This window comes from Poeciliopsis prolifica, unplaced genomic scaffold (genome assembly GCF_027474105.1).
Source record: "Poeciliopsis prolifica strain line A6 unplaced genomic scaffold, Auburn_PproV2 SCAFFOLD065, whole genome shotgun sequence".
In the NCBI taxonomy this organism is placed as follows: domain Eukaryota; kingdom Metazoa; phylum Chordata; class Actinopteri; order Cyprinodontiformes; family Poeciliidae; genus Poeciliopsis; species Poeciliopsis prolifica.
This window is the reverse complement of record NW_026562440.1, coordinates 1,562,377-1,573,180: the sequence shown is the minus strand read 5'-3', so window position 1 is coordinate 1,573,180 and position 10,804 is coordinate 1,562,377. Positions and strand designations below refer to the sequence as shown.

At 38.5% G+C, this 10,804-nt stretch overlaps 1 protein-coding gene and 1 long non-coding RNA gene across 3 annotated transcripts; both read right to left on the bottom strand.

Moving 5' to 3' along the window:
• Positions 1–915: 915 nt before the first annotated feature.
• On the bottom strand, positions 916–5,547 carry eif2b4 (eukaryotic translation initiation factor 2B, subunit 4 delta). Of its 2 annotated transcripts, XM_055020072.1 has the most exons (14): positions 5,472–5,547; positions 4,992–5,029; positions 4,724–4,904; positions 4,430–4,639; positions 4,226–4,308; positions 3,831–3,857; positions 3,418–3,509; positions 3,188–3,302; positions 2,708–2,784; positions 2,478–2,580; positions 1,972–2,099; positions 1,553–1,730; positions 1,283–1,463; positions 916–1,203 (listed from the first exon to the last, which is right to left on the bottom strand). In XM_055020072.1, exons 1-14 carry the CDS (start codon positions 5,491–5,493, stop codon positions 1,004–1,006), a joined length of 1,635 nt encoding a protein of 544 aa, XP_054876047.1. In that variant the 5' UTR covers positions 5,494–5,547; the 3' UTR covers positions 916–1,003. The 2 variants fall into 2 exon arrangements, with proteins under 2 accessions (XP_054876047.1, XP_054876048.1); XM_055020073.1 differs by lacking the exon at positions 3,831–3,857.
• Positions 5,548–6,621: 1,074 nt separating this feature from the next.
• On the bottom strand, positions 6,622–9,193 carry LOC129351211 (uncharacterized). Its single transcript, XR_008604709.1, has 2 exons — positions 8,832–9,193; positions 6,622–7,382 (listed from the first exon to the last, which is right to left on the bottom strand). It is a non-coding gene; the product is annotated as an uncharacterized LOC129351211 (long non-coding RNA).
• Between the last annotated feature and the right edge of the window lie 1,611 nt (positions 9,194–10,804).

Below are 10,804 nucleotides of genomic sequence, written 5' to 3'. Positions count from 1 at the left end.
ACATTTTCTGTCCGCTGAGTCTGCTGTGATATATGGAAGTACTTTACCCTGTACTAACAGTAATGCAAATATACTTTAAGTATAAATCTTATTTTTTATGAAAGAAAAAAGTATTTGGAAAAATTTCTTCTACGCAAATATTATTTGTATATTTTTCTTTTAATTTTGACATTAAAATACCAGTATTTGTACATATCTACATTTCTGTCTGATGAAATTTTTAATTATTAAGTGAAATGATCTGATCAGTTATTCTGATCTGGTAATTGAGCAGCCTTCTATATAAAATATTACTCTTGCATATTTTCTTGAACTATTACTTTTTCTTTGAGTTGAAGTAATGTAATGCAACTCATTGAGTACATTTTTTCCCCACAACTGTGCATGCTTCACTCTGAAGATCTGCACTGGTGACAAGTATATCTTAGTTGGCTTTCCTTAGGGGACAGTACCCACCAACTTTGATATTTCTTTGCATCAATTATCTCCCCTCCCAAGTTCTTGATTTGATAACTGTGATTTCTAAGCACCAATCTATCTTCCCATTAGATATAAAGCAATGATGACACAAATAGTGATCATTGTCAGTTAAAGAGCAATTGAAAGCATTACTCCTTTGCAATCAGGAATCATGACCATCATGTAGGAATAATGTGTTTCTTCCAAGTGGCTGAGGATCATGTGAGTGTCAGGTTGAATTACCTTTGTGCTTGTTTAATAGACCAGGTCTTTAAAATAAACCACATTTATGGAGCAATAACATTCCTTTCAGAGGCCCAAGTTTCAGTTTCAATTACAAAACCTTTAATGGTTAGCTTATCATGACACCCATAAATGACCTCCCTGGCATGACTAATTAATGTCTAAAAGCTCTTCTTTTTAAAAGACCCACAAATAAAACACAAATGAAGCTCATTTAAAAGTGTATGCCATTTCAGATATACATTTATTGCATGCTAAAAGCACGACCTTGCGCATAACCATAAGCTGATATCGAGGGCGCTCACTGATCGACGTTTTTGACCCGTAGCACCACGGGGACCGAAGTGCACGGTATCATTCCCAGTTCTGTGATGACCAGATCCACGAAGTCAGGAGGCGTCACATCATAGACGAGATTCAGCAGACCCAGGGAGAGCTCCTGTTGCCAGTTCTCCAGCTGGGTCTGCCCATTACGTGTCACGATGAGGTCATCGGGGTCATCTGGAAAGGACCAATGAAGATCAGCCGACAAAGATCGACGCAATGTCCCTCGAGTTAGAAACATAATTTGTTTACATACCCAGTTCATTGGATACAAATGAGTCTGTCTGCACCCTCTCACAGAACTTGTAGGTCTCACAACAAACCAGCACAGGCACGTTAAAGGCTTTGGCCACCAGAGCTATTTGTGAAGTTCCTACTCGAGACATGACGTAACCATTAGCCAAGAGGGCGTGAGCTCCAAGGAACACCTTCGATACCTAAAAGAAAAAAGAAAAAAAAAAATTAGGCGCTTATAACTAAACTTTTTAGCAACTCTGATCAACAAATGACACCAATTTCTGATTACCTCTGGAAGAATGTAGGACACAGCTGAGATAAGGACATATGTGCAACTGATGCCTCTCTGAACCAGACGCCTCAGAGCCTCCCGGCCCTCGAGCCGAGGTCTGCTGTCTACAACTATAACGCGAAACTTCCTATTTTTCTTCAACGCCTCACAGAGGATGTGGTTGACCAGCGAAGAGCTGACAGAAGCAGATATAACAATTTAGACTTTGTGATGTTAGAGTTAAATACGGAAGGAACTGGAGATGGGAGGTGAAAAAGGAAGAGAACGTGTCTAAAAAAAAAAAGCAAAAAAAAAGCCTCTGGGCAAAAAAATCATAATTATTATTCTTTATTTAATACAACAAATTACTGCTTAGTAATAAGAAATATACAATGTAGAGTTAATAGAAAGAACTTGCCCAGATTTCTGAGCCTTACCATCCATAAATGAGGATGACATCTCCATCACTGATTTTTTCTATGGAGGACTCTGCTATAGCTTCAGCAGCAAGAACGATCTTTTCTTTGATGTAAAACTCGATGCAGGAGAGAAGTTTGTCTTTTGCCTAAAATAGAAAAGAGTGCTTTACATTTATGTAATTTTGACTTGTTCATGGAAAGTGAACAGCTTTCCTTTCACTTTATCTTAGCTGGAGCAATAATTGGCTCCAGTTAAGATGCATTGGCTATGGTTCTACTAGTGAAAATCACATCTTTAATTTTTGCAACAAGAGTCTCTGTCAGTGGTTAAAGACACCCTAATGTGGACAAAATAGCCTCGTATTAAGCCTAAATAAGAAATACAAAAATAGAAAGGAAACAGTGGGTTTAATAGTGATGTGGCTGTGATAAACAAACTTTTGAAAAGCTTCAGTACGCAACAACTTAATTAAAGCCAAGTTGAGGGGCCTTTTAAAAACAAACAAAAAACTCAAAACACAAACCTCTTCTTCCTTCCACTGACTGGAAATATTGGAGATTTCTTTTTTGACATATTTGATGGCGTTGCCCATGCTGGCTGACAGAGGGCGACACTGGTTCAAAAAACTGGAAGAAAACAAAAGGCAAATGTTACATTTTAAACAACAACAAAAAATATATATGTATACACGGATGTATTAATAGTTTGGATTGGACAAAAGGTTACAAAGATACTATTACTAATTTTCAATACCTAATATAGGGTTTCAGTCTGTTGACCAAGTCTCTAGACAGCTCCTCATTTGGAGGTGTAGTGTAGTCCCTTATTACCTGCAGAAGAAAAAAAAAACAAGTTAAAAATTAAGCTTATTCTAAATTTGTTCACAGCAAATTATAGAAGTTTCCATACAATTTTGAGATCATGAAATGGCATGACTCTACTGTTCTGCTTCAGTTATACACCCTACAATCCTGTGCAACATTGCTGTGACTGTCACATACCCAAGCAAATACCACATGGCAAAATCAATCCCAAAACACAAACTGCAACAAGATGGAAATAAACATTGGTTGTTAACATAATCAATCAGCCTAGTTTTATTTAAGTGACCAAAACGTTAACTAGAAAGACTGACATCAGCCAATGCCGATATTAAGGCATTGGCTAGGTATCCCTAGGTAGAAGTTTAACAGGTATCCTAGGTAAAAGTCTCAACAGTTTTTGGATCAGCACCTGTTTGAAGGCATGCAGCAGGGCAACGGAGCGAGCATTGGATCCAGCCACAATGCCCTGGGAGTACTGGAGGCCCAGTCGCACAATAGCAGGATGAATCACCGTTGAAGGAATGCTACAAACAGTAAAAACACATGCTGAAGGTTGATGGAGCAGATTAGGAACAAATTTTGAAAGCAAACTAAACAAACTCTTTATAGCAAAGATAAATAAGCAACTACTGAGCTCACCTGAGTTGCTGTGTTAGCGGAGCTTTGCGACTGTACTGGTGGAGATGAGAAAACAAGCTGACTTTGTAGCCATAGTCTGAGCGTAGTGGAATCTGAAATCAAGAGATCAAAAAATAAATATATTAATTTACTCCTAAAATTACACTTACAGACACTGAAAAAGCCAAAAGAAACACATGATTTTTCTATTACTCTCCAAACACAATTACACATGCCAAACTGATTTTGCAGCAGTGTGTTGGGTTATAACAAAAGTCCTGAAAAGCAAGAAACTCAGTTCTGTAAGTGGACAGCAAGACAGCAACAAAGCAAAACAAAAGAAGTAAATCTAGATAGCCAGAAAGACTACAAAAATATAGATGTTAATTTTCAGCAGCAAACATTTTAAATAGTCTAAACTCGACGGCTTATACCTTTTTAGCAGAATTTTGCCCTGGTGTCTGGAAAACAATGTTAATACCATGACATGGTGACTAATTTAGACCTACTCTGAAAAAATTCTAAACAATCAGTAACAGTAAAACTAATATTCAATCATATAACTGAAGGTACAGTCACATGCATTTGTTACTTGCTGTGTGGAACTGATAATTGCACCAAAAACAGAGCATCTTGCAAAACTAATCATATCTCTTTTACAGTTTTTTACATTTTGTCTGGTGATAGCCACAAGTTGCAATGCATTTTATCCCGATTTTGTGTTTGTAGTTGAAACATAATTGAGAAGATCTCAAAGGGTATGAATACTTTCACAAGGTGCTGCTCTTCAATTTTATAAACACATTTATAACATATAAATCAATCTTACCTGTTGCCTTTCCAGCTTCTTGGCCAACTTCTTTAACACGTCTGGATTATCCACTTGAATATGTTCTGGCAGCCTTTTTACCACTGAAAACACAGAGAGAACTTTTTTACTCGTGTTGCCATGATACTTCAGTTAAAGCTGTTTTATCACTGAAACTGTAGTGATAGTGATAATACTTTCGAGTCAGTGGCGATGAAATGCTACCTGGCTGCAGCTCATTCGTGGCTGTTTTCGATTTGCTCACAGCACCTTGTGGTCCTGGATCTCCTTTCTTGCTCTGTTTACTGGCCCTCTCGGCCTCTTGCCGAGCTCGCCGTTCAGCTTTCAGTTCAGCTTTACTCTTAGCAGGCCTATCTGCTGGGGTGGGAGCTTCTGGGGCAGGCACGGAAACTGGAGCAGGCACTGCTGAAGGAGCTTTCATAAGCAGAAACACATTGTACAATAAAAGATTAACGACAGCGACCACTTAGGGATTATGGTTCACAGATGTCATTTTACCTTTCTGAGCAGTGGATTGCGTTGAAGGCTGTGGTGCTGAAGCAGCTGAACTGTCACCCTTAGTTTCTTTAACACTCTCCTGTAGAGCCTTGTCATCCTTTTTCTCTTTGCTTTTCTTCTGTTGTTTCTTCTCCTTCCTAAGCCGCTGCTTCTCCTCTTTGGTCAGCTCTTTGCCTTCATTCTGAACATTTAAAGATGATCATGTCATGACTGCGACTTACTCACAGCAGACTGTAGTAACAGGTTTAAGTGACAAAAATAAACTTACCTTTGCACGTTCAATGTCACCTTTCTTTTCATTTACATCTGCAAGAATAGTGAAGAATGAAACATCAGGCGTTCGTGACGCTAAAATGTGCAAGATGAGCCTCTTTCAAGCCATATGATGCACTTATAATAGTTTGATTTCATAACTTACAGTGAGCTAACATCAGCTACAAAAGAGATTCTCATACATAATATCGACACCGTATCGACAGCTAAAAATTTGAAAACACAGTAATGATAACCAAGAAGATACAACTCCGAAAATGATGCAACATCGCTGCGTCTACTGTTAAACTACACTGCCATGCTAACGTTAGCAGGACTCACATCTGAAATAATAAACCTGTTAGAACAGAGGAAACTTAACCTCCTCGAAACTATAACAATAGCTACGTTTTTACTCACGTAACAAATGGTTTAAAGAAAGGAAAACAGCTGCGAAGTGATAAAAAGCGCAGCTGTTACACATTCCCAAACTCACCTGTCACTCCACTGTCAGCCATCTTTACGATATGGCTTCACTTCCTCTGCTCCTGCAGCAACGTCTGTGTTCTGCCCACAGCGCCATCTTCTGGAGGCAAAAGTGTTCAACTGTAATTTCACAGTAATGTCTTGTTTGCTTATTTTCATCTATTGCATCACATTACTTTACAATTTTTCTCTGCAGTTCGAGTAGAACTAAACCTCAGTCACAAATTGTATGACAAAACCAAAAGTAGTCATTTTCCATGTAATAGACACAAAGAAGAATAAACCAATTTTAAAAAGTAAGAAAAATAAAAAGCAAATGAGAAGCAAGAAAATATTAGAAAAATTAGAAAGAGACAGAAAAAAAATACTTTGTTATTTTCCATCAATCTCACATCTACATTAAGCACTCACCCAAATTCCTGCAGTTATAGCAGATATTTGGGTGAGTGTCCCTCATAATTTAATTTCCTGGATTAAAACCTAAAAAAAAACAAGTGTGTGTTGATGCTTGTACAGTTCCATGTTGACATTACACATGAGAATCAACTTCATCACTCATGATTGTGTTCATAAATAAAGAACTTGATTTCAGTTTTCAAGCATTCACATATCATAAATATATGAATTTTATAGAAAACAAAATAAGGTTAAGTGAAGATAAATGTGTAGGCAATTTTGATTTTATAAGAAAGAAAAAGCAAAAGATTATTGCACATTTAGCAAAAATTTGAAATTTACAGTTTTAGTTTTAATGAGCCATGGCATCATTTTCTCAAATTAGCTCAAAGAAAGTCTTACTCTAAAATAGCCAGCAGATGTAATTTTTTAATTAAATGATTTTATTTTGGAGGAGTTTGATAAATACATGCCATGAATGATGACTAGTAAATAATGCCGCAGTTATTAGTGCTGTTGCCTTGCAGCAAGGAGGTCCAGAATTAAATTCTCACTCTGCCTGAGGGTATTTTTTTGGGGGTTGTTGTTGTTTTTATTTTCTTTAAAGTAAAATATTGTACACCTGCAGGAACACTTGGAGCGCTTCCTGATTCTGTTGAATAGAAATCTTTGTCAACTTAAATATTTGATGTAATATATGAATTCACTCAATGGGGCATCATGCACATAGTTACATTAATAATAAATGAACAAAACAGTCAAAATGGAAGAAAAAAAAACAATGATTGAGTTTTATTGAATTTATTGCCAGAATGTTGCAACTTACAGACAGTTTATTTCAACATATACGACAAAGTTGGATTGGCTTGATGCAAATTATAGCACAAATCATATGTGCGCTCTGTGATAGAGTTGTATCCTATTCTGTTATTTTTTAAGTGTAATCATTTATGTAGCTTCTATGTGTAAGTGATTAGCTGTAAGTGATCGAAGATTTCCTGTTTTAGCAACATAAGGGTAAGTACAGCAGATGACGGAAATTGGTTTTAAGGGATATTTTCTATTTAGAGAGGTGTGATTAGAACAGAAAAATCCCATATTTGCTTATTTTAAGACAAGAATAAAGAAAAAATGTAGACATCAGAAATGTACAGTGTTAGTGATCCTTTATTTGATTTATAAGCACAAACTCTTTTACTTAGACAACTAAAATAAAGCAGCAAAAATAAATCTGAATAGCCTGTAATACATAAACTTCACATTTATTCAGACTACCACGTCCAAAATGAGCTGTGACAGTGTCTCTGATTCCCTGCCGACAGAATTCACGACGCAGTAGCTGGTTGAAGGGGACCAAACCTCACTGAAACACCTGACTTGGTTCCGTTTGACCAGCCACAGCAAGGCGTGTTGCTTCGACTGCAAGAGGCAGAGGAAGAGAGAGGCAGAAAAACAGTCAAACACAGAGAACGAGAGAGGAAAAGAAGGAAAGAGAAAGAGAGCAGGCCATCCTCTTCAGGGTTACCTGATGAAACACAGAGCAAAATAAGGTTATTAACAATTCAAGCAAGTTACAACATGGAGTGTCACTGTGTTACCGGGCAGATAGTTCCTATTTTGAGGTTTGGGAACCCTGACAGCTGGTGACATCTCCTTTCCTACCTCCAAACCCAGCCCTGCTGGGGCGAACTTTCAACCTCAGTGACAGCTCCACATCTCTGCCCTTCCTCCCTCCCTCCAATCGTTCTTTTATAACTTCTGTGGTTGCTATAACGGGTGACAGCTGCGGCTGGTCAATCCTCCTCGACTGTCAGCAGTTGGGGCAGGGCAGGAATTTTTTCAAGTTGTGTCCCTGAGACCCCCTATCAACGGGCAAGAGAGTATTGCAAGCCATACACGTGCCTGGGCTGACGGCGAGGGTAGCAGGCCTTTCACCTGTTGCCCTCCCCACACGCTTCCAGGCTCTTAAGCGGTGATGAGAGAAATCCGAACTACAAATCAAAACGATGTTCAGTAGGAAAGAAAACCAGAGCTTCTTCTGCTTTCCGATGCTCAGGTCCCCCTTGAAACCACACACTTCCTTACATTCCATAAGTGGTGTATTAATATGGGGATATAAGGAAGCATGTCCTCACAAGGGGAAACAACTGGATTCAATGCTCCTCGGGACACAAAGACACCCTTTCATACATGCAGAGGAAGAGCAGAGGCAACAACTGGCTAAATAGTGGTTAACTGTGACAGAGGGAGAGGAATGGCAGCACAGGAATATTTGAAAAGCAAAGTTCGTCGCTGAAGAGAGGAAAAATTTCATTCTGAGAAAGATTGTAAAGTGTCCAAAGAAAATTGAGAAAACATGTATGGTTTAAAGACGTAATGTCACATTCAAATAGGTTTGCATTGGAAATTGATTATAACATCAATTTCTAATGCAAATTAGACAACAAACGCAGTAAATGTAAAAAATAAAGAAATAAAACAAAAAAAAAAATTAGTTTGAATACATTTTAAAAAGTTGTCTGTTTTTCCTCAACTTTCTGGTTTACACTGTTGATTAAGTTGATCCGAGAAACAGACTAAACACACCAACTCTCCTTCTGAATAACCTGGTGGCCTAAATCTAACCCCATGTTGTTTACTGTCTTCTTTAACTAAGGAAAGGTAGCTTCTGTAATTAGTGTTGTTGCTCTGAGACACATGTCAAAGTACTGACTTTTTCTGACTTCTTCCTGTGTCATACCTCGGTGTCCCCATCAGTTGCCTGTCGGAGGTGACAAGCTCTGCTGTGGTGTGTTGCTGCCTTAATAAAGCTGAGAGAAAACATCTAACATCTGGTCTCACACATGCTTTTTGTCAGATTTTTCTTTAAAAGAAATATTACCCCGAAAACAATCAAAACAACTGCTTGCTCAATTACAAATTACTTTGACAAAAACTTTTATTAAACCAAACAACATTTTAAACTGTGACCAACCTTAGGTCAGGTCCCTGAAGCCTCCATTTGACTTCTATCCACTCAACTCATCTGTCCGCTTCAGCTCTCTTTGCGATCATCCGCTCTCCTCAGTATCTGGCCCGGTGGATTGTGCCCGCAGCAGGCCATGCAGACCGGCCTTTTCTATCCCTACTAGGAGCGGCCCCCCTCCAATGCGACTTCCCACCTGTTGGTGTCCTTTAGGGAGCCCGGGGCCTCTCCTGCGCCTCCTGTCTGGCCCAATCAGGGCCCTGACAGGGAAGGGAGCGAGCTCTGTGAAGTCACACCTTTCAGCTGTTCACACTGGGCTTGAGACACCCAACACCCCTCTGCTGTTCCTCTGTTCAGCCACCCCCCCCACTCCAAACTCCCTCCAGCTCACAGCCCGCCTTGCCCTGCCTCTGTTTTACAGAGGATGTCAGTGACTCCTTTAAAAAAAAAAAAAGAAAAAAAGAGGGCGGAGAAACAAGGAAGCAACTGCAAGAGGGACGGGTTTCAGTGGGTTTTTGAGGGTACTTTCAGAATCACAGCTGAAGACAAGGTTGTAGTTTCATCTGGGCTCCTGTAAGGCAGAAAAAAGAGCCACGTGTCTTGTTGTAAGGGGTATGGAAGAGGCTTTATGTGAGGAGGCAATTATCATTTTGGGTTAGTGATGCGACAAGATACACTCATCATCTACAGTAACATGTAAGACTTTAAAGTTTGGTTGTTCTTGTGGCACTGAATAAAATCAATAAATGCTTCTGAGGCACAAGTTCAGTTGTATTACAATCACAAATGTTCATGTGTTTTTGTATTTTGGGGGATTTTATGAAAATGAACCCAAATTCAATTTGTAAAGAGAAGCTCATTGAACACCAATTTACCATCTTGGCACAAATTCTCAATTGATTTTAGGCATTTTGAATAGAATAGAATAGAATAGAATAGAATAGAACATGAAAATGCCTTGAAATGATCAGAATTTCAAAGGATATGCAGTAGTCTGGAATACGTTTTTAAAGTACATAAGCTGCATGTATATTTGTGTATTAAAAGAAAACAATAGACTGTTTAGAATATAAAAACTGTGCAGAAAAACAGATGTGCAACACCAGTAAATGCATGTTCTGCAGCTGGGTCACTCTGATGAAGATGCTCTGATCCAAACCCTTCCACTGCTGCTCTGGTGTGTATTTAAGATTGTTGTCCTACTAAAATGTCAACACATTTGGCCCAGCCTCCAACAAGAATTGTTCCAGGATCGCCTTTTAGCTCCATTCATCTTCCAGACAATTCTGACTAGCTTCCCCGCTGAATAAATCGATGTCCACAGCATGCAGCTGCCATGTTATTTTTGTGGTGGTGTTTTCAGGTGATGTGTAAAATCTTTCTCTGCACGGATCGCTTTACTATGTAGATCAGAAAATATAATTTGACACCTTCTGTTTTGCCTCCCTGACATGTCATTAGGCAAAATTTAAATGTGATTTCTTATAGCTTTACAAAATCAATGGCGCTCTCCTTGCATCTCCACAAATATCCTCCTGATATCTTGGAACACACTAATATCTCCTTAGTGTGTTCCAGGTGTGACATTAAACACATCCACAGGTGAGGTTCAGTTAACTCAAATGTGTTAGTTAACCTTTGAGAGGTTTCCAAAGCCTTTTCATCATCATCTGGTCTTTCCTTAATATTATTTAAAGAGACAGTCATCATGTATGCAATTCTCCTACTTTGAAAATGCCCTAAAGATATCTCTACAAAAAGGCTATCTCTAAAGTTTCTGGCATTTAGAAAATACAGATAATTTTGGTAATTGTAATTAACCTGAAACAAGAAAAGTTTGGTCAAATTTATCTGCAGGCAGTGGGACAATAAATAAACAAGATTTTGCTTGGCGTATGTAAATATCTGGTTCCAATTGTATGAATGTACAGTCATTCTCAGAGCATAAAAGCATCATTTTGAAAGTGTATCTATTTTATTCA

Excerpts from the sequence above, each read along its gene's own strand:
- eif2b4 (XM_055020072.1), bottom strand. The coding sequence starts at position 5,493 with ATGGCTGACAGTGGAGTGACAG. Across the intron at positions 5,030-5,471 it reads GGCTGACAGTGGAGTGACAG|ATGTAAATGAAAAGAAAGGT; the intron begins GTGAGTTTGGGA and ends CTATTCTTGCAG. Across the intron at positions 1,204-1,282 it reads ATTTGTATCCAATGAACTGG|ATGACCCCGATGACCTCATC; the intron begins GTATGTAAACAA and ends GGTCCTTTCCAG.